Source organism: Streptopelia decaocto (genome assembly GCF_964273445.1).
Source record: "Streptopelia decaocto genome assembly, chromosome: 2".
NCBI lineage: Eukaryota > Metazoa > Chordata > Aves > Columbiformes > Columbidae > Streptopelia > Streptopelia decaocto.
This window is the reverse complement of record NC_138655.1, coordinates 13,177,536-13,203,458: the sequence shown is the minus strand read 5'-3', so window position 1 is coordinate 13,203,458 and position 25,923 is coordinate 13,177,536. Positions and strand designations below refer to the sequence as shown.

The 25,923-nt window shown below is 42.2% G+C and overlaps 2 protein-coding genes across 2 annotated transcripts in view; both read right to left on the bottom strand.

Annotated features, from left to right (window-relative positions):
- ZHX1 (zinc fingers and homeoboxes 1) overlaps positions 1 to 2,993 on the bottom strand; it is a 71,229-nt gene extending 68,236 nt beyond the window's left edge. Inside the window, exon 1 of the mRNA XM_082046742.1 lies at positions 2,454 to 2,993. The gene's annotated coding sequence lies outside the window, so the exon portion shown is untranslated. The remainder of the gene's footprint in view (positions 1 to 2,453) is intronic.
- Positions 2,994 to 3,631: 638 nt separating this feature from the next.
- Positions 3,632 to 25,923, bottom strand: part of ATAD2 (ATPase family AAA domain containing 2) — a 31,718-nt gene continuing 9,426 nt past the window's right edge. Inside the window, exons 6-28 of the mRNA XM_082046738.1 lie at positions 24,914 to 24,986; positions 23,347 to 23,460; positions 23,146 to 23,254; positions 22,053 to 22,169; positions 21,095 to 21,203; positions 20,763 to 20,878; positions 19,332 to 19,506; positions 18,661 to 18,749; positions 18,160 to 18,319; positions 17,130 to 17,220; positions 16,372 to 16,686; positions 14,946 to 15,072; positions 14,036 to 14,219; positions 11,993 to 12,178; positions 11,143 to 11,278; positions 10,800 to 10,996; positions 9,392 to 9,551; positions 8,918 to 9,040; positions 8,673 to 8,822; positions 7,280 to 7,684; positions 6,835 to 6,959; positions 5,493 to 5,621; positions 3,632 to 4,137 (exon numbers count right to left, since the gene is read on the bottom strand). Coding sequence (XP_081902864.1) covers positions 4,090 to 4,137; positions 5,493 to 5,621; positions 6,835 to 6,959; positions 7,280 to 7,684; positions 8,673 to 8,822; positions 8,918 to 9,040; positions 9,392 to 9,551; positions 10,800 to 10,996; positions 11,143 to 11,278; positions 11,993 to 12,178; positions 14,036 to 14,219; positions 14,946 to 15,072; positions 16,372 to 16,686; positions 17,130 to 17,220; positions 18,160 to 18,319; positions 18,661 to 18,749; positions 19,332 to 19,506; positions 20,763 to 20,878; positions 21,095 to 21,203; positions 22,053 to 22,169; positions 23,146 to 23,254; positions 23,347 to 23,460; positions 24,914 to 24,986 — 3,438 coding nt within the window. The 3' untranslated portion in view covers positions 3,632 to 4,089. The remainder of the gene's footprint in view (positions 4,138 to 5,492; positions 5,622 to 6,834; positions 6,960 to 7,279; positions 7,685 to 8,672; positions 8,823 to 8,917; positions 9,041 to 9,391; positions 9,552 to 10,799; positions 10,997 to 11,142; positions 11,279 to 11,992; positions 12,179 to 14,035; positions 14,220 to 14,945; positions 15,073 to 16,371; positions 16,687 to 17,129; positions 17,221 to 18,159; positions 18,320 to 18,660; positions 18,750 to 19,331; positions 19,507 to 20,762; positions 20,879 to 21,094; positions 21,204 to 22,052; positions 22,170 to 23,145; positions 23,255 to 23,346; positions 23,461 to 24,913; positions 24,987 to 25,923) is intronic.

Below are 25,923 nucleotides of genomic sequence, written 5' to 3'. Positions count from 1 at the left end.
CCCTCAGTCTCCTCTTCTCCAAACTAAAGAGACCCAGCTCCCTCAGCCTTTCCTCATAAGGGAGATGCTCCACTCCCTTAATCATCTTTGTTGCCCTGCGCTGGACTCTCTCCAGCAGTTCCCTGTCCTTCTGGAACTGAGGGGCCCAGAACTGGACACAATATTCCAGATGTGGTCTCACCAGGGCAGAGTAGAGGGGAAGGAGAACCTCTCTCGATCTACTAACCACCCCCCTTCTAATACACCCCAGGATGCCATTGGCCTTCCTGGCCACAAAGGCACAGTGCTGGCTCATGGTCATCCTGTTGTCCACCAGGACCCCCAGGTCCCTTTCCCCTACACTGCTCTCTAATATGTAATTTCCCAACCTATACTGGAACCTGGGGTTGTTCCTGCCCAGATGCAGGACTCTACACTTGCCCTTGTTAAATTTCATTAGGTTATTCCCCGCCCAACTCTCCAGCTTGTCCAGGTCCCGCTGGATGGCAGCACAGCCTTCTGGCGTGTCAGCCACTCCTCCCAGCTTGATGTCATCAGCAAACTTGCTGATAGTACACTCTAGTCCCTCATCTAAATCATTAATGAATATATTGAATAATACTGGCCCCAGTACTGACCCTTGAGGCACTGCACTAGATACTGGCCTCCAACTAGACTCCGCACCATTGACTACCACTCTCTGGCTTCTCTCCTTAAGCCAGTTTGCAACCCACCTCACTACTCTATTGTCTAGACCACACCTCCTCAACTTAGCTGTGAGGATGCTGTGGGAGACTGTGTCAAAGGCTTTACTGAAGTCAAGGTAGACAACATCCACCGCTCTGCACCAAGGATAAGCTGTTCCATTACTTTCCCAGGGACAGAGGTGAGGCTGACCGGTCTATAATTACCCGGGTCCTCCTTCTTGCCCTTTTTGAAGACTGGAGTGACATTTGCTTTCCTCCAGTCCTCGGGCACCTCTCCCGTTTCCCAAGACTTGGCAAAGATGATGGAGAGCGGTCCAGCAATGACTTCAGCCAGCTCCCTCAGCACCCGCGGTTGCATCCCATCCCATGGATGGGACCCATGGATTTATGGATGTCCAGACTATTTAATTGCTCCCTAACCCAGCCCTCATTGACTAAAGCAAACTCCTCCACTGACGTGGCTTCATCCGGGGTCTCAGGGGTACAGGGCTCCCTAGGACAGCCTCCGGCAGAGTAGACAGAGACAAAGAAAGCATTCGGTAATTCTGCCTTCTCTGTATCTTCTGCCTCTAGGGCACCCACCCCATTCATCAGTGGGCCTACGTTGCCTCTGGTATTAGTTTTATCTGCTATGTATTTGAAAAAGTTCTTTTTGCTGTCCTTGACCCCTCTCACCAGCTGTAATTCTAAGGAGGCCTTGGCTATCCTAGCTGCCTTCCTACATCCTCTAACAGCAGCCTTATATTCCTCCCAAGTGGCCAGCCCCTGCTTCCATGACCTGTAAACTCTCCTCTTCTGCTTGAGCATACCCAACAGATCCCTATTCAACCACGCAGGCCTCCTGGCTCCCTTCCTTGACTTCCTACGTGTGGGGATGCTCTGATCCTGAGCGTGGAAGAAGTAATCTCTGAATGCCACCCAGCTATCTTCGGCCCCCTTACCTTCAAGCAGTCTTGCCCATGTGATTTCCCCCAGCAATTGCTTGAAAAGGCCAAAGTTAGCCCTGCTGAAGTCCAGGGTTGCAATTCTACTTGCTATTCTGTTCCTGCCACACGAGATGCTGAACTCCACCATCTCGTGGTCACTGCAACCCAGGCAGCCCTCAACCTTTACTGCTTCGACCAGACCCTCCTTGTTAGTGAGGATGAGATCCAGCAGTGCACCTCTCCTAGTCGGCTCCTCCACCATCTGCATGAGGAAGTTCTCATCAATGCACTGGAGGAACCTCCTGGACTGTGGCTGGCTGGCTGAATGGTCCTTCCAGCAAACATCAGGGAAGTTAAAATCACCCACAACAACCAGGGCCTGTGACTGTGAGGCCACTCTCAGCTGCCCATAGAGGCCTCATCAGCTTCCTCAGCCTGATCTGGTGGTCTGTAACAGACGCCCACAACAGTGTCAGCCCTGCCAGCCTGCCCCTTGATCCTGACCCATACACTCTCAACTCGCTCGTCATCCGCTCCTGCGCAGAATTTAGTACATTGTAGTTGCTCTCTCACATAGAGAGCAACTGCACCACCACACCTGGCCGGCCTGTCTTTTCTGAAAAGGACATAGCCATCCATGACCACATTCCAGTCATGTGAACTGTCCCAACATGTTTCTGTAATTGCCACCAGATCATAATCTCACGAACCAACACAGGATTCTAACTCCTCCTGCTTATTCCCCATGCTGCGCGCATCGCTGTACAGCCCGCCCGCCTCCCGGCGCCGAGAGCCCCCTGGTCCGCGCGCGGCAGGGGCGGGGGGAGGCGCGAGCCCCCACCTGCCGGCGCCGCTCCGCCTCGCGCCCTCAGCCCGCGCCGCCATCTTGCGTTTCACAAACTACTGCACTTCTTTTGGGGCGGGGGGGCGGCGGGTGAGCCGGGAACTCCCAAGGCCGCCGGCCGCCCGGGCCCTCGCCTCGCCGCCGCCCGCAGCGCCCACTCGCATCCTCCCGGCGCCTCGCTGCCCCGGGGCGGGTGCGCGGGGAGCCCGGGCAGCGGCGGCCGGTGCCTCAGCCTCCCTGGCAGGGAGCGGGGGCGGAGCCGCTCCGCCACCGCCCCGCCCGTCAGGCGGCGGACACCAGCCGGAGGCCGGCCCGACCCCGCCGAGGCAGCGGCCGCCCGCGGGGGGCTGCCCGGGAGCCGCAGCCCCGGAGCCACCGGCGCGCTGCCGCGGGAGGGACGGGGTCGGCAGGCCGGGGGTCCCGGCTGCCAGAGGCGCCCGCACAGCCCGCGCCCCCGCCCGCAAACTTGGGCTCCGCGCCGGACCCGCCCGCCCCGCTCCCGGGCGGGTTTGGGGACAGCGGCGTCTCCAGCCCCGCCAAGTTCCCTCCCCGGGAAGGGCTCTGTCCGAGCTCTCAGCGCCCGGAGCTGTAGCTGAGGGAGGACATCGCCGCCGGGGCCAGAGCCCCAAACCAGGGGCCATGGCCACAAAACTGACGTCTCTGAGGAAAAAAACCCACACCACTCCTTTTTTTTTTAGTTAAAGAACTTGGAGAAGGGGACCTCTTCCTTTAGTAACATACCTAGATATTTTAGTCAAGATTTGGCTTGAACTCCAGCTGCATGCTTCCCCAAACCCTCGCGTTTCTACATACTATTTCTTTCATCACTGTTTGCCACTTTGGTTCAGACACTGAAATACGATTGTTGTCCGGAGAAAGAAAAATAAAGATGTGGCTTGTGGGAACCATATACAGTTGGTCAGGAAAAATCAAAAGTTACACAGTCATAAACATAATTCAAAGCGTGTAGGTGCAGTGTCCTGTCAAGACCAGTGACAGGAAGAAGTCTGATCAAAGCTTTGAGGGGAAAAGTTTTGCCCCCAGGAATGTTTCTGGTTCGTCATTTCCACACTGTCACCCTGGGTCAGTTTTTCAGTCATTTTGGGGAACACAGTCAGCAAACCACCCCATAGTCCCAATGAAAGTCAGTGACAGCAGCCAAAGTGACAATCAAGTTAAGGAAAAATGACATTAATTCCTTTATTAAATTTTCAATTAAATACACATCAAATTTTCAATATACGTTTTCTTCCTCCTGTGCTTGCCTTTGCCATTTAACCAATACACCAAGAGCAGGGTGAGCTGCTCACATACGGTTCTTATTTTAAAGTCTTAAGACTCATGTGGCTTTTTAAGTGTACGGTCGTTAATGATCAAAATTATTGTGTGATTAAAAGAGTAGACAAAACCCCCCCAAAAAGGTGATTCATTTTTTATCAATACCCTCACAGCAGTATCTCTCATAGAAATATATATAGGACAAAAACATCAAACAAAAGCAGTTCAAGGACTTTGAGCTTTCTTAATAAATTTTAACATCTATTTTTTCATACACGTATAAATATATATGTAGAAGTAATCTTTATTGAATTATGCACAGACACCATAAGGCAAAAAAAACATTGCAAAGAAGTCAAGTACACGGAGCATAACTGAAGGCTGAAATTTCTTTCTTCATTTCCTAATAAGACAAAAAGACAAACCAGCAGTCAGCATGAATAAAAGCTTCTTCATAAAAAGAATAAAGAATCTGTACATACATACAATTGTCAGTAAGATTTAGCAAATACATGTATACCACCGCCCACCGGCTTCAAACACATCCTTACACATCCATAATAGAGAGTACTGCATGGATCTATTTTATGAAGAGATTATGGATCCTTATCAACAGTGGTTTCAACAATTAGATGGAGGAGACAGTTCCTGAAAAGCCACAACTAAAAGCTGGAAATGTTATTTTCTGCAATCTAGTTACTTGTTAAACTCTGTATCTTCATATAGCAGAGCTTGTTCCTCACTGACGTGCAGTCATGCGCAGGAGATATGTTTTTTTGTTAAAAGCTCACAAGCCCTGAGATAACATAAATCAATCCCTTCTCATGGCAAAACACGAGGTGAGAGAAGGGCGTATTTTTCAGGAGTGGCCTCCCTGAATCCAAAGAATCCTCGCTGCTGCACAATCAGAACGGTGCGTCTGTTCTAACTCTTTATGAGATGTGGAAGAAGAGATCGAGATGAGCAGGGCTGAAGAGAAGAGGCCCCTCTTTTTTAAGGCAGACTGAGAGGCATAAAGAATTGTATCTATTCTCAGGCACAAGCATCTCAAAGACAAATGGATTCAAGGATTTTGGAGACTGACTATCCAACCTATCTACGTCGACTTAATACTTGCAATGGCTGACTGGGACCATGGGTGTCTCTGGAAGATTTTGGCTGAGTTCCAATAACTCGGAAATCCTCTCTTCTAGGAAGAGATCAGATAATTTGTCTCACTAAACTGGCATAGGCAGGAAGCTCCCCGTATGTCAAATTAAAGATGCTTGAGCCATGCTAATTAAAAAGAGAGAGAGAATGAAGTCTCAGCCTCTTGTTATGTTTCAAGTAAGTTCTTCTCAAGAACGGAATGCCCAGTGTACCAAGTATGACCATGTCTGACTGCCTGTGAGGGGAGAAACAGAAGCGATAGACTGAGAGAATTGCCCTCCTCTCATAGCCCCCCAGCCCCAAAAAATGGTTCTGGAGAAGGACTATTGACAGGCTGAGGTTAACTGCTTGGAGAGGGCTGTGTGGGTGGACCATTGTCTTCAAGTTCAAGCCTTTTCCTGCTGAAACTGCCAACAATTATGCCAGATACAACAATGGTTTTGCAACATGGAGAAATGTCTTCCAGACTGAAATGAAAAAGCCTTGTAACACAGGCAACTAAGCAGTAAAGATAATGCTAAATAAGCACAATGTCCAGAGTGCACACATACACAAGTGTACATACATGCATAAGAGTGGTAGAAAATGCTATAAGACAAAAAAACTTACCTTCAATAATTCAGTTTTGTCATAATCTTCCCGATGTTTGTAAATACACTGACAAAGAACAGCATATAGCTTTTCCAAGTGAAATATACTGAAGTTCTTTGTCGTCGTAGTGACAAAATGCAACAGTTGCTGAAGAAAAAAATGGAAACTACAAGTTTAGAATAGCGCAAGATCCTTTGAATAGGCTCTTTATGTTTTCAGAAGCTAAACAATACCAATACAACACAAGTGACATCTTACTTTCTTATACTGTTAAATAAAATATGAGTGACTCTTCAGAGAACACATTAAATATCTCACAAGATTTAACTGGAGAAAATGAGTTAATTTTTCGTACTTCAGAGAAAAGGAAGGCTTAAACTTCAGACAGTGTTTTATTACTAATCAATCTATCACATCAACTATCATAATTGTGAATCAGCTGCTTCCAGAACAGCAGGGAATGACACCATCCACTTTGTCACAGAGCAGCTGCCACAGCCAAGCCACTGTTCCATTGCAGCAGAGGAACTGTTGCTGCGATGCCGGGCACCGTAAAACGGATCTCGGGAAGCGGCTGCAGATCTTGTAGGTGCCAGCTGCAAACAGAACCATCCTCAGGTGCTCACCTTTACCCATTAGCTGAACGTGCACTGTTCCTGCAACTCTGCTGGCAGCACACGCTGCTCGAGTGGCTGAAGCAGATAACAAGCAAAGTCACATCAGTGGGCTCCTACCTTTCAACTGAGGAGTGGATAAACTAGCAGAGTGACTCTGCCTGTAGCAGATTGCCCGTCTCTCACAGGCGTTTGTTACCAAAGATGTGAATGTGATAATCTCTGGGAAAGCATCAGTAACAAGCCAGTGGCAGCACCACCATCCACTGCTGTCACTGTTCTCTGTGTTGTGTGAGGCTGTGAAGATGTAGCTTAGGAGAGCAGGTAACCCAATGCAAATATTACTGCCTTACAGTCCTTTTCGGGTTTCTAATAAATGAAAACATGTAAAACCCAAACCAAAACAAAATCCCCAAATTCATCATAAAAACTTTTAAGACATTAATAACCAAGAGTACTAGCAGGTTGTCAGTGGGCTATGTTCAAATTCAACAAGTCCTCGTAAATTAAAAATTTGGAAGAGAACCCACTCTCCCACAATTCAGTTCACCCAAAGCAGAACAGCAGCCTACACCAGGTGTGGACACACAGTCACAGTCCACTGCAGGTTGAGTTATTTCACAAGCTGTTTATCCCGCCCATCGATTCTTTTAATTGGCATTGTCTAACAACTGATTAATTTACAACTGTACATGTAGCAAGAAAATGTCCTACTTCAGTATTAGCAAAACTGAAATCAGACTTACTTTGAGCTCATGGTGATCCACAGTCACTTGCTGGCTGAGAATATCCACTACTTTGTCGACACCTATCGCCCGTTGCTCTTGTACCCGGGAACGTCTCGTCTGGGTCGTACAGTGCACCCACGAATCTGGAATGACACAATTTCTTAAGTCAAGATTTCTGTTTCTCTGGAGTACGGTCTCAGTGAAGTATCCTGTACCTGGAATACAGTCTCTCCCTGCAACGACAAGGACAGACCTGTTAACATTTCTTCAGTGAGACATGCCTGACTTTTACTTTCTTTCTGACAAAAGTCACTACTCCATACAAATTAGAATCTCAGACACACACAAAAAATCATTAGAGAAAAAGGCAGAGTAAAACCAGGAAAAATATATTGTCATTACAGTACTGCATTACAGTACTGAACAGAAGGAAAAAGCGCTAAATGTTTGACTTTTTGCTTACCATTTGAATCTTCGTCTTCAGAACTCTGTACTATTTGACAATCCGGCATTTCACTCCGCTTTCTCAGGTCTGAATGTTCAGGAAGTATGACACTCTTCTTTCCAGAAGCAGATTTAGACACAAGGAAAACCCTCTCTCTTTCATTGTCTGTCCCAGGTTTAGTTTCATTGCCATTTTTCTGTCGTTCTTGAGGTATGTTTTCATTTTCTTCCATAGAAGAATCCTGTGTGGACTCATCTTCAGTGCGATCCGTGTTAGAAATGCGTTTTTCTAGACAGTCTTCATCACTATCTACTTCATTTTCGTCTTCCGGAACTTCATTCTCCTTATTGAACTGAAAATTCCTCCTCTTTGTTGCAATAATTGAAGAGCCTTTATTCCTTTTGCGTTTCTTTTTTGATGTATCTACAAAGAGATACCAAAAAAGTAATCTAAAACATTACCAAAACAGGTATTCCTTCAAAATCCACCATCCTCGTCTTCCTGACTTACAAGGAAAATGATCAAAGGAGCTCAAGTACCACTGTCTGTTTCCCTACATATGTCTAGAGAAAGACTTGCAAGTTAATGAGGTCAGTTTGCTAGGATTTGGGTTTTAGCTACAGAATTTCAATCACAAACCCATCATTTTATGAGCAGAAAATTCTAATTCAATTTTAAGGGAGTGTTTACTGGAGAAAGAATTGCCCAAAACCACACCTCATATGCTTTCTGATTCAGTTAACCTTCTTTAAAACAAACTTTGTATTTTTGCCTTCCGGAAAACCCCACCATTCTGTGTATCCATGGAGTACCGCACAAAGCGCTGGGTGAAGTCAACGGCAAAACTCCCAGTCATGCCAGTGAGAGCAGGAAACTTCACACCATGTCATGCATTGTAGCTGAAAAAGACCCAGGTCCCTTTCTTCTTTCATCACCTTTTCACAGGAAAAGTGAGGAAATAATGATATTTCCTTTACATATCTATTATTATCACTCCTCTGTTTTTTTCTGCTTTCCCCCTTCAACAGTAAAAGGTGGCAGAGATTTTAGCATTTGAGGGCGGAGAAGAGAAAAATACTGTTTCATGTAACTAAAACCTAGTTGAGTATTCAGAAACTGCCACATGCAACATTTTTTACTTCAAGAAGCAGCAATTTAGGAGCCATTAAATGTCAGTCAGACCGTCACGACCAGTGTCTTACAATATAAACCAACCACTGTACTTGCATTTCATAACCACATTGAAAGAATGACCCCTGGATTTATCTCACATTTTGAAGCAACTTTAAAAAGTGTAACTCCTCTGACACTAAGAACCACACATCCCAGAACCTGTTATGTCACAAGCGCAGAGAAGGTATCAGTGACTTTAGCACCTTCTCCAAGAAAGTGTAAATAAAATGCAACTTGCCGTTCAAGCGGGGTGTGCTGCAATCCACAGGCACTGCTGGCATCTTCATCTTTTCGTTACACTTTGGCTCGGTTTTCTTACACGCAGGAACGGAGTTCTCCTTTGGCATTACATGGTAGTAAGAGGGAGCATACTTTGAAGAGCTACAACCTTGCAGTGAAAAACAGATAGCAAAGAATAATTTTTTGCATTGTTGGTTAGAAATACTGAGACAAGTCTTAAAGCCTTAGTGCCACAAAACATACCTCTTTTCTTGCGAGATTCTTGAATTTCTTCGCAGCATTGTTCAAAGTCTTCATCTATTTCTTCCCTCACTGTGGCGTATGCAGTGTCTCTCAACATACAAGCTCTGTGCCTAATCAGACGATCTGAAATTTTACAATCAGAACTGAGTCTTTTCTACCAGCCAATGAAATCCTTTATTTTGATCACTTAGAATTAGCTCTTTTTAAGGTAGGTTCTGAAAGATTGTATCAGTGCGTATTTTCAGCATAACAACATAAAAGTTAATTTTTAAAGCAAAAGCACTAGCTACTGATTAACACTTCTATCACAATTTCATGCTCAAGTAGTTTAATGCTACCACATTTACAACCTGGCAAGAAATGGTCTCTGTGGATGTTTAAAATGATGTAATCCTGAGTCTACTCTCCACAGGTGACATTTACCAATTTATAAGTTTAATTTTTTCAAAATGAGGGATAAAAACACATCCTCACCTCCAGGATCTTTATCTGGGTTGTACTCCAAAGCGTTGTTACAGATTAGATCGATGTCTTTTAGAAAATCTCCTGCAGTTAGGTACTGGTGCGAGTCAATCTTGGAGAGAACTGCTGACAGGTCCATGGGCTGCTTAATAACTGTGTCATAATCGGGTACCTGCAAATGAAATGTACGTGCTAAGAGATTTAACGCAGCATATACCAAAATTAATTACTTCAATACGGTCAAATAAGACCTCTTAAAAATCCCAATATTTATGACACATCCAAAGATGAGGAAATTAACCAGTTAGTTGCTTGAAAATTGAAGGGCCATTTCAACTGGCTTTGAAGAGACAGACCAGAAGAGGGAAAAGCAGCAGCAGGGAGGTCAGAGGTGTGTGTGGGGCAGGGAAGGAACAGGCAGACAGAGTGGGATACATTTCACTTTGCTTCAGAAAATCACAGCAAAGAAACTTTCCTTAGTAAAGTCACCCGGGATTCTCTTAGGCGTTGGCAGCAAGAAAAAGGCTGCAGGAATTGCACCTTTGAAGTATCTGTCCTAGGCTTCTACTTTAGTGTGAGATAAAGCGGACCCAGAGGTGCCGATTTCTTTACTCGCACCACAAGAGCAGCCTAATGACTCCTTTAGATGAGGACATTTATGTTTAGATTATTCACATCTTAGAAACCAGCAGTAAAAGGAAAACCTCAGTAGATGCTTAAGGGAACAGGACTTTGCTGGAACACAAAGCTATATTAAAACTGCAGCTGACTAAGTATACAGTCTAACTTAAGGTTAGACTTATTCAATAAGTTAAATGAGAAAAAGAGACATAAGAAGTGTATGGCAGGAAGAAGAAACCACAGAGCCCTTACGGTTGATCTCATACTGAGGAGACCCAGATGAAATAGAGAAGAGAATCTTAATATTTATTTTTAAAACTGCTGCTTCTACTCCTGTTCTGACAGAAACTACTGACAGTCAATTAAAGAGCTTTAGGCTTTATTAAAACACTCCTATAGATACTCTTTATAACTATAAAGAAAGAGATCTTTCTGCTTTTCAGTGCTGTGGGATGTCTTACGTATCAAAGCCTTTTGATGAGCAAACTGTTGGCATTTGGTCTCAGCGGCAGTTGGACTGGATGATCGTTGTAGGTCCCTTCCAACTGAAATAATCTAAAGATGTTTTAGAAGGAACCCGGGCTTCAGTGAATACTCAAATAATAGACATTTGAGAGCCTCAAGGAGTCAGCAAAACCAAAAGCAAAATTCACTTCCTGCTTCTTGAAAAATCAGAGTATGGTCAAAAAAACAAAGATAAATCTTCTTATAAAGAGCACACAAACACTGAGAAATACAAACACAGAGAAATTATGAATACACACAGATAAAGTGGTATTACAGATCAACACTAATTTACCTCCTCTGGGTCAACAGGCTTTGTAAATGCTCTGAAACGTTTGTCAGCAGCAAGTCTATGAGTCACATCCCTTAAGAAAATCCTGAGTTCACGCAACGTATTCTCCTCCTGCTCCTCCAGCTTTCTTACTTCTTCCTCTGTCAGCTGTCGAGGCTTAGGCGGCGGTGCTACAGGCAGCTCTTCCAATGTCTGCCAAGCTTCAATTGATCAGAAACTTGTAGTCAATTTATGATACTCAAATACAAGCATATAAAAAAATATTGATAGAAAACTGCCACCAAAGGAAATCCTGTATAGCTATTAACATACAGTTAGCAAAGTTTTATATGTAGAACATCCTCACCTGTGTTGTTTTTTGTTGCAGGAGGTTTAGCAGCTTGATTTAAAATTAAGTCCTCAAAAAACATTCTTCTTTCTTCTCTACTCGGCAACTGGACTTTGAAAACTTCATCATCACCATTAATAAACAATTCTTTTATCTAAAGCATGAGGAGAAAAGATCTGTCAGATATAAGGCTGCACAAATTCATATTCTATCCCAAAAGATGAGTACCATTCTAATTAAACTAAATAATCATCTGGATAAGAAAAACCGTGAAAAGTTATCTTCTTGGCCTTAAAAGGTTAGATTTTCATAGGTTAAAATGACAAACCAAAATACCTTCTTCTAAGGGGCACCCCTAGAGTTAAAGCTCAATGAAGGGACCGTAAGATGCACTGATAAAGTGGTGACATTCACCACATCCCAGACTACTTATTTTGTATTTACCCACTTTGCTGTTAGTTTACTTTTTAAAGTAAAAATATCTTTCTCTTTTCAGTAAAAATGTTTTCAGTAGAAATATCTTGCTCTCATTTACACTTGTAGCACCGTGTATTCTTGACTAAGTACATACCTCACCATCTTGAAGTCACTGGCATTAATGCCTGAAGTAAATTTATACATCTGTCTAATGCGCATCAGTGTGTGAGAAGGGGAAAAGGGTGAGTCCAAGTGAATCACTTGACTCACAACACACTTTCAAAAAACACTTTCAGCATTGTTTTGTCTAAGGAAATTTTAAGAGATCTCGTTAGAGTGCCTGATTAATAACAGAATGAATTTCCTTAACATTGCACAGTACTATAATTCTTAAAGGATTTATAAATTAACAAGAAATTGAATAAAAAAGTAAAAGTATGGACAGAAATACCTCTTTTGGGAGATCTGCGTGAGAAACATCAGATGTCGCAAGCAGCAAAACTGGAGCAAACGGTGGAATGTTCTGCAGTAGTGTTGTAAAAGTAGCCTTCAACGTAGGTCCAACAGCTTCCCACCACAAATGGATGTGTGGGATATAAATGATACTTGGTGCTGTTCTTTGAGCTTCTTGCATCAACTGGTAAAATTAAAGTTTGGATAACAAAACTAAACCGTGTAGAACAGGCTAATAAATAACTACGTATCAGTCCAACTATCTTACAAAATAGGCGTACGTAAGCCAAAACATCATAATGAACCAACAAAAGAACAGCTCCTTAACGATAAGGTAAGATCTTCACTTTGACGCAAATACACATTGCTACACAGAAAGAAATAGACCTGAATCTCTGCCTGATTTCCAAACTCCTTAGGTGTAAGACAGCTCAAGAAGAGCCTCACCACTCAGCTGGTGTGGTGGTGTGGCCTGAAAAGACAAGACTAACGCTTCAGCAAGTTGCGCTAGTCCAGGGAAATGGCCACGTGACTGCGCCTACACCAGTTTCAGTTCAGAGCGGGCACACATCCAAGTCAGTCCGCAGCACAGCCTGAACAAAGACCTATGTGACAAAATGAGGGCTGACACTGTAGAAGAAGCCTGGTTACAATCAATAATTTCAAGTACTTTCTATAAAAACTGATCAGTCTTCACCCTGCCAGCACAGCTCAGTCACTACCACAGGACCCATCAGACCAGATTACGGGCTTTGGAAGACCACAAGCCATTGCCTACAGATGGAGCCTCAAGCACAGGAGATGCATGTACTGCATGAAGGAAGTGGCAACAGCCCTTCACACACCAGATTTCTTCACGCACCCTTTCAGATTATCAATATTCATCGAATAGTTTGGGTTGGTAGGGACCTTCAAAGGTCATCTACTCCACCCCCCCTGCAATGAGCAGGGACATCTTCAACCAGACCAGGTTGCTCAGAGCCCCATCCAGCCTGGCCTTGAATGTCTCCAGGGATGGGGCATCTACCACCTCTCTGGGCAACCTGGGCCAGTGTTTCACCACCCTCCTTGTAAAAAATCTCTTCCCCATGTCTAGCGTGAATCTCCCCTCTTTCAGTTTAAAACCATCACCCCTTGTCCTGTTCCTACAGGCCCTGCTAAAAAATCTGTCCCCACCTTTCCTATAGGCCACTTTTCAGCCCTGAACGGCCACAGGGAGTTCCTGTTCCAAAGTGGGAAGCGCACGTAGTCTATCCAGGCAGCGACTAGACATGGTACTTATATGACTGTAGATGCAACCATCACATAACAAAAAAAGGAATTGTTCCTCTTATGTGACACATGAGTATCCAGTCAAGTAATGTTTCTGTCCTTACTTGTACAGTACTCAAATGCTGCTACTAAAGGTCAAAATATTTTAATACAGTGATGCCAAACAAAATGGATTTCCTGCCTAAAAGTAAAAAGGAAAATAACACTAAATCTGCTTATATTTATTTTTCCTAGTTAAGAAAAACATATCAGTGTACAATTGTAAATGTTCCATGAATTTTAATGCTTTTACTCCATATACTGCAGCAATAGAAGCTCTGTATTTAAGAAAAGAAACACATCTGTTCCCCAAAACCTTGACTGCCTTACAAATATAATAAAAACGAAGGCTACACAAAGTGCATGACATGCATCAGGCTGGTGCAGAGCCATCTGCTGGGAGCACAGTCTTAAGATGCAATGAAAACAACTTCCTGGATCCCACTGAGACCCAGGATTTCTTGCCATAGAAAGGGGCTTATTAGCAGCACCTCCCAGCTTCGCAAGCTGCCAGCAACATCCTCACCGGTAAATGTGAATGGAAAATATGGCCATGTACAACAGCCTTATTCAGTATCATTCAGTCTAGAAGAGAAGTGGATTTTCAGACAGAAGTAAACAAAACAGCACATTCAAAACACGCCACCTCCAGTAACAATGAATTTTGCTTACTTTACCAGTTTACATACAGTTCATGACTGCTATGAGTTTAAAAAAAGGAAAAAGATACCTGTGCACATGTTTCTTCTGGTGTTGTGACGCTAACAAACAAAACAGATAAGTCTAGTGTATAAACGGGAAACTTTTCCAGGGCATGTATTACGGCAGGTGCCAAATGAGAAGTTTGCCCATATCCTGGTTCTCCAACTAGTAAGAACCGTGGCCTGCAAGATGTTGGCTGGTAATAAGCATTTCTAGAACAGTAAGAAGAAAATAAGTTTAGAAACACAGTGATGAACAGGCACACAAATGTTAAAGGTTTTCTTATACTTCTGGTTTTCTAAATATTCTCCGTATTCCAGCACACGATAAGGTGGTCTGTGATGGGGAAGACTGTCAAGGCCCATTTTCTCACAAACTTGTACCACAACTCCCCTGAGAAATGCTGCCAGTCCCCAGCATGTTTGCTATTTGTTTGGCTGTGTTAAGGAAGAGCTCTTAAATCACACCGGGGACTGTCCAGCTGAACATACACCCGACAACTGGTCAGCAACCTGATCTGGGGGGGAATAACAACTCTCTGTCAGCACACACCAGTCTGGAGCTCTTCGCTGCCTGTACACACCAATTTTCAGTAGGTCTTGAGTTTAAGTAACTGTGAGATCTCTACATCTTGTCAACTTCAGCTAAAAATTTGCCATAGTTACTAGACATAGGGGGAAGGGAAGAACAGAACAACATTTCTATAAAAAAACCCAAACAATATGGGCACTGAAACACATGAGCTCTGAAGAAGTACACAATGGGGTTGGCTAAATTACAGCAGTACACTAAATACATGTAAGATTTATATCTATTTTATTCAGTCATTCTAATGCGTTCATCTTTGAACTGTGTATTAATTTCCTAGTAATCTTGCTTTATGGGCTTGAAATATATACATATATATATATATATACATAAATGGGACAAACATTTACTTGCTAAAATTGAGGAATTTTTCCTTTTGTCTACCAGGCGTTTTATGCGTTGACTTTTCTTCAAAGATTGATGGTGATTCCTCATCACTGTCGATCGCATAATTTCTTAAAATATGATTTGAACTGTCTGAAAGATGAGAGAGGTTTGTTAACGTTCTTGAATAGCCCATGTCTCGCTCTCCCACTAATACAGCTTCTAAATCAGTGCTACAAACGTCTTGTATTTCTTCATCTGTGATTCTGTGATTTGAGGGCACGTGCTGAATGCTCTTTTCTGAAGAATTCATCCTACCCCAGACCTAAGGAGATCGCACAATCTCCATAGAGCTGTCCTAAGTCACGTGATCTGCATAAGGTGTATTGATCTGTTGGTGAAAACTCAGGAGTTTTCGTTCCTTAGAAGCAAGATGATTGGGAACAACTTCTGTAGTTCCCAGACACCTGAAAAAGCCAACAAGGCCGCTTCTTCCTGGAGCAGGTTCCCCCACTGGAAGTGAGGGAATTCAGTGAACCTGAAGGCCGCAAATTTCCATTTGTCTGGGACTAGTGAGTCAGAATGTAGAGACCGACTCATCTTCTAAATAGGGCTCCTCAAAGATCACCAAAGAAGGAGATAATGGAAGGCAGACAACGGAGAGGGGATGCAATTACCAATCCCCTGACCTCTCTGGTTTTAATTTGTTGTTGGATTTCTGCCTCTGTTTTACCAATGCAAATACATCTCCCAGCTCTACTGGGAGTAATATTGGTAGCATATTCTCAAGGGATTAGCGTAACAGCTAACCACAGTTCTCCATTAACCAGGAGTGGAATGAGTTTATCAATTTATTTGCTCTCACCAGCTGACAGACTAAACCTGATGCAGTCAGGAGCCTGAGCTCACGTATGCGATGGAAGCCGAGCCCCAAAGTATACACTACTAAAACATTCTGATCTCACATTCAGGTGTACAGTGGGACCCACAAACATTTAAATTAAGAGACTGCTTAAAAATCATGATAGTTAAAACAGTATTTTGCTTATACAACTTGTATTATGCTCCTGACATTCTTCAGACAGGAATTAGAAGCATTCATGGAAAAATGCCTTTCTGCCCCCTTTAAACATTTGTTTTGAAAGAAGTGCCACATACATTAAACCTTAGATCCATCTCTACAAATGATAAATATGTTCGCTACTGTCAGAAACAGGCTGCTCTACTAGAGAACGCATAGCTCTCTACTACATATTGCGAGTCATTCACAGCTCCCATCTAGCAGTTTAGAATCCAGAATAAAATCTAGGCACCATATTCCTGAAATAAAGGTGTACACGTGCATATTATAAAACTCTATTGTCATTACGGTTCAGAAGCATTGTGTCGATTGCACAAATCGGAAGTTTCTACTTTGGCAGAATTTTAAAGAAGTGGATCTAATTATTGTACCTTGCTGTTGGTCGTTCTTTAGTGCAAGCTCTGCCTGGGGAAATACTCGCTGCAAGGCTTGTAAAATTCTTGCTAGGGTGTTTTCAAGCAGCGGCTTTGAAATAGGTGATAGCGCTCGCCCAGGTGAAGCCACAGCCCTCTGTGAAGCTGGAACAGTCTTCTGCACAGCCGTAACAAAATCTTGTGCTGTTATTTTAATAGAATCAATATCTAACAGCAGTTTCTCTCTGCTTTTGTATATCTGAGGATAGCGGCGGCGCAAAGCACAGAGGGCAGCTTCAGCGCACAAGGATTTAATGTCAGCACCACAGTATCCTAATAAACAAAACAAGAATCAAATGTTATGTCAGTCTCAGGCAACACAGAAGTCAAGGCCAAGGTTTCCAAAGTGCAACGCTGAAAGACTTTGTATGCAGCCAAAAAGAAACAGGTTAAGAGAGAACTTCAAGAGTTACTGCACTGCAGAGAAATTCTGTGATGTGGCTCACAGCCTGATATCCTGCACTTAGGAAGCAGCCTCCTAATCAAAACCTTGCTCCTGAGGAAGACGCCCAAACTCCAGTCAGTGTTCTGAGAGACAGAAAGAAAGTTAAAAGGAAAGAAGCATCTAACTTGTTGTTTGTTTTTCCCAAGGCGTGCCAGCTGCCTCACTGCCTTGCACTGCGACAAGGCACAGGGGCTCAGGTACTGCCTGGTACAAGCTCAGATTCCTCAGGACTCAGTCACAAGCAGTTAACTCACTTTGTTTTCAAACTTACCAACACATTTTTCGGCTAGCTCTTCCAGAAACGCCTCCAGTGGCTTAGGGGTCCAGTCTCGTGTGTGAATCTGGAAAATCTCTTTTCTAGCCTGGAAACAAAAGGGTTGCCTTTTAATTTGGCCTAAGTTTCTCTTAAAAAAAAACCCCAAACCAACACAAAATCTAAAAACTCCCACATTTATATAAATATGTTTCTTATCTGCTAAACTTCTAATTGCTTTAAAGTTCATTTAATATACTCTCTGCTTTTTCAAGCAGGAAATTCAATAATTCTCAATTTGTTACTTTGAACTCTTGGTTGCTATATACCTAGTTTTTCATTGCTTAGCTACCGCCATTGAACTAGAAGCTTCCCAAGCCCTGCACCTGTGCAGTGCACTTCACATGTTCGGCCAACCCCCTGTGAGTACCAGGAAGAACAACAGATCCCAAAATACTTGTAGGTATCTCCCAGGACACCCAGCCTGGAACAACCTGACACAGGTGTGTCCACTATCCATTCATAAACAAAGAACTGAGAGCAAGAGCACTTCATTGTGGAAGTGCTCAAGTGCATTAAATAAGTGAGCAAACACAAACCGCTTTGGGAACGGAAATCATTAATTCGTTCCAGCACCAGCCTTGATAAAAGTTTTTCTTAGCAAAAAAGGAATTATTGCGTGCACACCATTTCTTTCATTTTTCAAGATGAGATAGCTGTAATTTATAGCTAATTCCTATATTCATTCTTTCTGATATTTAATATCAGTGACTAGCAGCAGCCTCCCATCTTCTTGGCTGGTTACAGTGAAAACAAAGCTATTTATAGAACTGACTGCTTGTTGAAATCACCTTTACCATATGTATTCAGTACCAGATCTGCCCTCCACAGTACAACACAGCCTCTCCAGATATCCCTCTTTTGTCCAAGTTGTATTATACAATACAGGTTTTCACTTCAACTGCTCCATGATGCTGCATTGTTACACAGCTTTGTTATAAATATGGGCTTTGCCACATTAGCATTAAGGATGAGTTTCAGTTCTGACCTCTTTATTTGGCAAGCTGAAGAGGAACTCTCGATCAAAGCGTCCGGGTCTTCGTAAAGCGGGATCTATGGAATCCAGTCTGTTGGTGGCTCCGATTACCACAATCTCTCCTCTGCTGTCTAAGCCATCCATAAGTGCCAGAAGTGTTGATACAATGGAGCTAACAGAACAATATAATTTTCATTCACTAGTTTAGTAAATTTTGTTACGTCCCACACAACCTTCCCCAGCGATCACTCAAAAAGGACAAGCTTTTAATTGATGAGATACTGGTTAGTGAAAGAATCATTTTAAGACACCAAAAAATAAATAAAGCAATTCTGGCCTTGTGCTGTTATCAAGTGTAGTGTATTGTTTTCAGTTATTGCTTAAAGATCATCTGAAATTTAGCGGCATTGGATTACTAGTTTTCAGGATAAATGACTGTGTCACATAAATAGGTTGTGGTCTTCTTTTCACAAAGATCAAGCAGCTTCTATGTAGATACAAAAAATGTACTACCTATGAATCTGGTCTTGTTTGCTGGACCGCACAGGGGCAAGACCATCTATCTCATCAAAGAAAATAATTGAAGGTCGCATCTGGTAGGCCTGGAATGAAAATATGGGAACATTGACATAAGTAAACCAGCACTATTTTAAAGAGAAAACGCATGAAAAATGTTATGGTGGGAAAGTCACTGGAACTAGATTTTCCAGAGCAGTGTCAGGGATCTCCACTAACTGAGCTAATGGAGGAAGCAGCACGTGCAACAGAAGACAGCAGCCTATGCGAACCCACCGAGGCTGGGTGACAGGAAACAAATCAGACCACCAGTTCTTAGGGCTATTTGGCAGCCACTGAGAACCGAGCCGGGACTTAATTCAATTAGAGGTTCTGGAAGCAAGCTTCTGTTAGGAATTTAAATGACCACGCTTTCAGCCTCATCTGTTTCCCTCTGATCTTAAGCCACCATCTTTTGCCTCCTGCAACCTCTTTGGTGGCTGATTTTGACTTTTTCTTGAGGTGGGGGCAGCAGGGGGGTTGCTCTGTGAGGGTCAAAACAGACGCTGATAATCCAATTTCCATGGAAGTAAGTGACAGACACAAAAAGAGTGAGTTCTCCTTAAAAATACTGATAACACAAAATGAGGTACAACTCAGACAGAACACACGGCACATTTCAACCTTACCTGATCAAATAATAAACGAAGTTGTCGTTCAGCTTCTCCCACCCATTTACTCAGGCAGTCGGCCCCTTTTCTCATAAAAAAGGCTATTTTCCTGTCACCTTGGCTACATTCATTAGCAAGTGCACGAGCCACCAGTGTCTTTCCAGTTCCTGGTGGACCATAGAATAGACAGCCCCTGCAATCAAAATAAAATAAATCTCAGAAGTAAAAACATCATGAAAAGTATCTATTACAATCCCCATCCCTAACATCTAAAACTCTTCTCTCCTAACCAAAACACTTCATATGTACTAAACAGTGGAAAGAGCTGAAGGGTGAGGAAAGTCAAAACACATGGAAGGTTTGTGTTCCTACCACAATTCAACAAGGCAGTAAATGAAATAAATAAAGAGGATCATGCAGATGGACAAAGCTTTGAGAAAAGATCGTAGTGTCCCCGAAGGACACTTCCAAAACTTCTGACAAATGCAGTGAGGGTGGTTACAACACAGCGGACTCAAATGAAAACAAACTTCAGCGCAGAATCTGAGACTGGGCTGACTGCTGAGCCATCAGTTCATTCTTCAGTGATACGCTGCATATTCGTGCTGGTCCTCACGTAAAGCAAGATTTGGTAGTAAGGCATTTCATTCTCCCTTAAAAAGCTTTAAGAAATTGTATTTGGTCTCCCAGACCATACATGGCTGATGATGAGGAGAAAGTCTAAAGCTGGGAAGGTATCCTGCATTTCCAGATAAATATGTAGCCATCAACTAGAGAAGCCAATACATTGATGTTTCAGAAAGAATTTCAATGAATAAAGAAGCAAAACACTGGAAGATTGTCTCTCTCTATTATTTGTTATACTTTTAAAGTAACCGAAAGTAAAGAATTTAAGGTTACATTTCAGTATATCATGATTGAGTTTTGCTGACCAAGCAAATACAAAGCTAACAATTAAATCTCTAATAATTTCATTCCATAACACATAACTAATTTAGCTATGTAAGAAGTGGACAGATTCGTATTTCAGCCCAAGCACAACAAACACTGCAAGGTTCTAGTTGCAAGTCCTATCAATTGTAAAATTGATACTTGAGCACTTGAAAAAACAGTTAGTGGGAGATAGAACTGGACTTCCAAGCAACAAATCACAGTCGACTACCAGTTTGTTATTCCTTTCTGCTTATAAACTGATCAGGTTGACTTGTACATAAAACTCAAACCAAAACCACCTTAACCCCACCTTTTAAAGTATATTCTTGCCACACAGTAAATCCTTGAACCTACATATACTCTGGATTCTATCCATTTTTAAGAAATTACTTATTACTATAGCTAACATCAACATTGCGGAAAATTTTGAAGCATGGAAACATATTCATAGCTCTATTGAATATTCCCCTGAAAATGAGTGAATGAGAATTTATAGTTTTAAACAATGTCTCTTACCTTGGAGGTTGAATTTTGAATCTCTCAAAGACTTCTGGGTAAAGCAATGGAAAAACAACCATCTCTTTTAAAGCTGAGATGTGATCAGAAAGACCACCCACACCATCAAAGCGTACCTAAAGGTAAATTCAACAGGACACATTTTATATGTTAAAGAAAGCTGCAACCTCAATAAGGTTCCGTCAGAAATTGTCTGTCAGCACAAAGGAAATGTTCTGAGTAATTTTCAAATTGCTTGAGAGAAAACTGTAAACCAAGGCAGTTGTAAACGGCACGTCATTAAAAGCTTTCACGCACACTGGGAACATCTCACTGACACTACAAGTACTTACTGAGCTATCTATTTGCATTGGATCAACATCAGCCAGACTTGCTCCTATTTTCATTCGATCCTTGTGAATTCCCTTTAAATCATCTTTCCGGAAGTTCAGGGGAAGACACCTGATTTAAATTCAGGGGAAAGAGAAAGTCACTTTGTAACTTCAGATCCAGCTACATTTCTGCTTTTATAAAATGCCAAGTAAATGCAGAAGACCTTATAAATGAGCATGAACCTAATAGTTTATCCTAATATAGTTATTATAGTTAATTATATATATAGTCCTAAATAGTTAAATACTCATTCCAATTGGTTTACGTTTAATGTCCGTGGGTAAATCTAGGAAAATGGTCACTCCAGACATTAAACTGACTTAATTAACAACTCCAAGCACTTACACAGCACAGCACATCTATGAACACAAGCTTCGAACAAGTTATTCCATACGTGGAGACCGTGAACTGACCTTGATCTGTGTGATGGAAGAACCCCCCCAAACCACACTGACATCTTTCAAAGGTTTTTTGCTTCTACATTCAAAATGTTACTTATTTCAGCATGGATTAACATTATAAAGGCTGCCTGCCACTTCCGGTCCTCTCCAAAGACTTTGGGATGCGTGTGCCAGAATTGGGCATCTGTTAAGTAACAAATCCTCCATCACTTTCTCTATTTCTAACATCTTCTGTTATGGTGTTTTTTTTTCTGAATAAACTACTGTAAAGCACAGGAACACTAGATGAAAATGTTCCTCCTCCCATTCCTGCACTGAAATCAAATTGCTTATTAAAATAAAATCTAAAACTCCATTTTTAGAGCGTCCAGTTACAGTCATCAGTACCAAGAGATATGATTAAATATTGCCACAATTTAGACACTGTACAAGATGAAGAGGATAACACTTCATGGTTAGGCACATGCAAACTCCTCCCAAGTGGATTTCTCCCTCCCCATTCTCCAATTCCATTAACCTGCTCAAGTCTCTGTTACGGCTGTGCTTCCTATGCGGCTCAAAATGCTCGTCATCATCAGACGAGGACAATGAGGAAGAGGATGTGGAATCGCTGTTGTGGACTGCGTGTCTCCGTCTGCAAACAAACAAGTGAAAAATTGAAGTATACACTAAGTAATATAAAAATTTAAGTGAATTCTACCTCAGAATTCAGGTAAGGTCTATGGAGTTTCCAGATCATTGTACTCCCTATGAATCTGATTTCAAAGTACATTACATGATCTTCCTTGTGACATCAAAATATAACTTTTCATAGCTAGGTAAATTGTTTAACTATTTTGCAAAGAAGTTTTATTAAAAATTACTCATTTTGCCCAAGTTCTTTCTCACACACACAAATCAATTTCATTTTGCAATATGTATACAGTCTGTGAAATATTAAACTTTTTCAACCTGTTTAAAAATTTGGCTTCATAAACCCTTCCTTCCGTCACTGTCTGCTTTCAAGGATGCCAAACAAAGTGCTCATATCTAGCAAGAGACAGCATTCTCCATGCTCTAACTGCTTACAGGAGCCAGAACCCTTTGTCATTACTATTGCAATTTAAAATTGCATTTAGCGTTTTTCTTGTGTAAGGAAAGTTTCCTACAGAAACATTAACTGATTCTAAAGAGAAACCCAAATTAGTATTTGAGTGATTAAAAAAACCCTTCCACTCTAACTTCCATACAGGCTCTCCCTCTAACTTAATTATTTCCAGCTTTAAGAACATAATTGGTATTCTTCAAGATTAAATAGTCTGAGATATTCAGAGGGAGATTCTGACTTCAATTCTAGAACAAAATAATTTCAGTTACATGTTCTCAGTCACAGCCTCCATAATGACCTTATCAGTGACCACAAGTATTGCACTTCTAAAAATCTAATGGCTAATAAAAAGTGTTGTCTCCCCCTCGGTATTTGTTTTCTTTGTACCCTCAGACTACCACTTTAACAATCATCCTCTTAATCTGCAATTACCACCATTCAAAAAACCCTCGAAAGGATTATTCAGTAATGTGGCTGACAGCACGATTGATAACTATAATACTATCCCCAACTATACACCAACCTGTTAGTTTTTTTGAAGCAAGAGCCTTGTGACCGAGCACTTCTGAATGAATAGCCCTGTCTAACAGGTGAAGTGCGGCCTGAAAAATACATCTTGCGTTGTTTTGGTTCTGTTGAAAGCAGAGAATTTAGAACAACGTTACAAACAAGTTTAAGAGAAAGCGGGACAGTGAAAGAGGCAGAAAATGTGCATATAACCTACTTTCCAATGGAGCTTGATAGCGCTCAACAGCTTTCCTCTGTCGCAAGTCATAACGCTTTCGTGTGTCTTCACCATCATCATCTTCCTTCTCTTCACTTTCTTCTGATGAAACTACTGCACATTGACATAACATTAAACTATTTAAGTACTGTTGCAAATTATATTAAATTAAAAACGCACTGCAGAGATGCTGATCGGTTTTACTATTGCCTTCATGTTTATGATGCAATAGATCTGAAAACCTACAAAACCTTAACACTACCTTATGCAGGACACATTCCAGAAACTACAAAACACAGAGGAGTATATGTGTAGATACTGTTCTGTCCTCGCTGAAATTGCTGGGTGACTTCTCATCAGTCTTCTATTTCCCCACTCTTGTTCCTCCCAAAATCACCTAAACGCCTCCATTGTCCTGCCTTTGGTTCCTGCCCTGAAGATCCTGTGTGAACTGCCTTCCCCCACATCCCACAACATGTCCCAGGCCTGGCAGTCGCTGCTTAGTCCGGCAGGCGACCTGGAGAGCTGCCCCCGATGGGTTGCACGCCCGGACACTGGGGCTGATGGCTCTGCTGGGACAGCCCTGGGAGGGGCCCAGACCAAGGTGGCTGCTCCTCCTTGATTTGAGTCCTTGATTTGGGTTCCTCCCCGCCCCTGTGCACCCCTGGGCTCCTCTGGGTTTGTGCAGATAGGGCTTTGATGGGCTGATGGGCCTGGGAGGTTATTACAACCCCTACAGGGTTATTATTTGGGCTCCCACGCTCCTGCCACTGTCTCTCAGAGCTCCGTGAGGGTGTGTGGACATCTACCACAAAACCTAACGCTGATCGGCTCAGCTATCACCACATCCATTTCTGGCCTTATGTACACTCTCACATGCTGCTCCATCCAGAAAGCTCCTACTAGAATCACTGGTCTGACTGCCTTAGTCACAACTATCATTCTCCTTAAGAACCCTTTTCCCCCTCACTTCAAACATAAAGTTAATACCGCCTTTTAGGATTTAACCTTATTCCTCATGTTATTTCCCACTGAGAACTGGGATGACAGGTCCTAATTTCAGGCCCAGCCAGCAGCTGCCACTGACTACCTGCTAAACACCAAAATGAACACCACTATCTCCTCCCCTGCTGCTCTTGGCGCTCAGAAGGAGCTTTCCGTACACATCTGGCAGCCTGCCTCATTTCCTGAACATTCTCAAAACCGTGAACACCGTCACGCTCCTGCTGTAGTGAGATCGCTCTTTCTCATTCTGAGTAATACCATCCATTTCTTTGTATTCCCACCTGTCTACAGCCATCTGTTGCCTTTTATCTTCTAAGCATTTTGGAAAAGCACCTGGGTTTTTTTTTCCCTGAATACCTGTTCAGAGCTCACTGCAGTACAGCCCTAGAGTCTTTGATTATGACTTGTAACGTCAGTGGCTTATAATGTCAATACCAATATAGATTTTTTTTTTAATAGATGAAAAATAGCCAGTCGTTCAGCTCGTCTCAATTGTTTAAAATGAGACTTTTGGCTAGAGCATAATAAAGAAAATTTAAACAGAACTAATCTACAATGTCACCTTGATCAGTAGCTATTTCTTTGTCCGTTCTCTGCATTTCTTTCTTTACTCGGGAATGCCTATTGAGGTTTTCCTAATTAAAAGAAACAAGAAAAATCAGTCACAAATATGCAGAAAACCTGACAAGGGCACATTTGGTGCCTAGATAGTAACATTGTCAAGGTACTCCATATACATAAAAGATTAAATTAAGATACAGAGGGAGAAAACAGGAAAAGAATTCTGGCACCCGGGATTAGTAACAAGCATTTCTGCTCCAAAATAGGGTTTAGTACACATGACAGTTAAATATTCATCCAGACACAAAGCAGAGTGTATCAATCAATCACAGGTTAATAATCTAAGATTGTGGCAGAACACAGGAAAAAACAATATCTAGTAGACCAAAAAAAAATCATATGGGCATTATATACAAAGTACTATGGAAAATTCTGGTTTCATTTTAAAAAAAGGATTCAGATCTGAACAAAAAGCTATGAAAGCAGGCTATGAAGATGTTTAGAAAATGAAGTGCCTGTCATTCAAAAGGACAGTTGAAAAACTTAACTTAATGCAGTAAAACTAAGAGGAAATATGACTGCTGTACATAATTTTAACATACGTTCCTCTAGGGACAGAGGACTTAAGCTCACAGGCAGGTCTGGCACAAGAACACACACAGATAAAGCAGACATCGATGAATTCAGTTTTTAGTAAGATTTGAAGTGAAAACCCAAGCTCTGAAACAGCTGTTAGTAAACAGAGTTTGTTCAAAAATCATAAGGCAATTCAGAAGGCATCATGTAAGGCACATATTTCAGCATGTCACTGCTATTTCATGTCTTCTGAAGAAGAGATTTCCTCCAGCCTCAGAACATATCTCTAGCATGACCATAGCAGTAAGATGCTAAACTATAATTAGACAGTAAAACCAAATACTATTTTAGACTACGCTACTCTTTGGAATAAGTTATTTCAGCTAAATTAAAATTGCAACTAAATAATTTTCCTATGTGAAATACACTACTTAT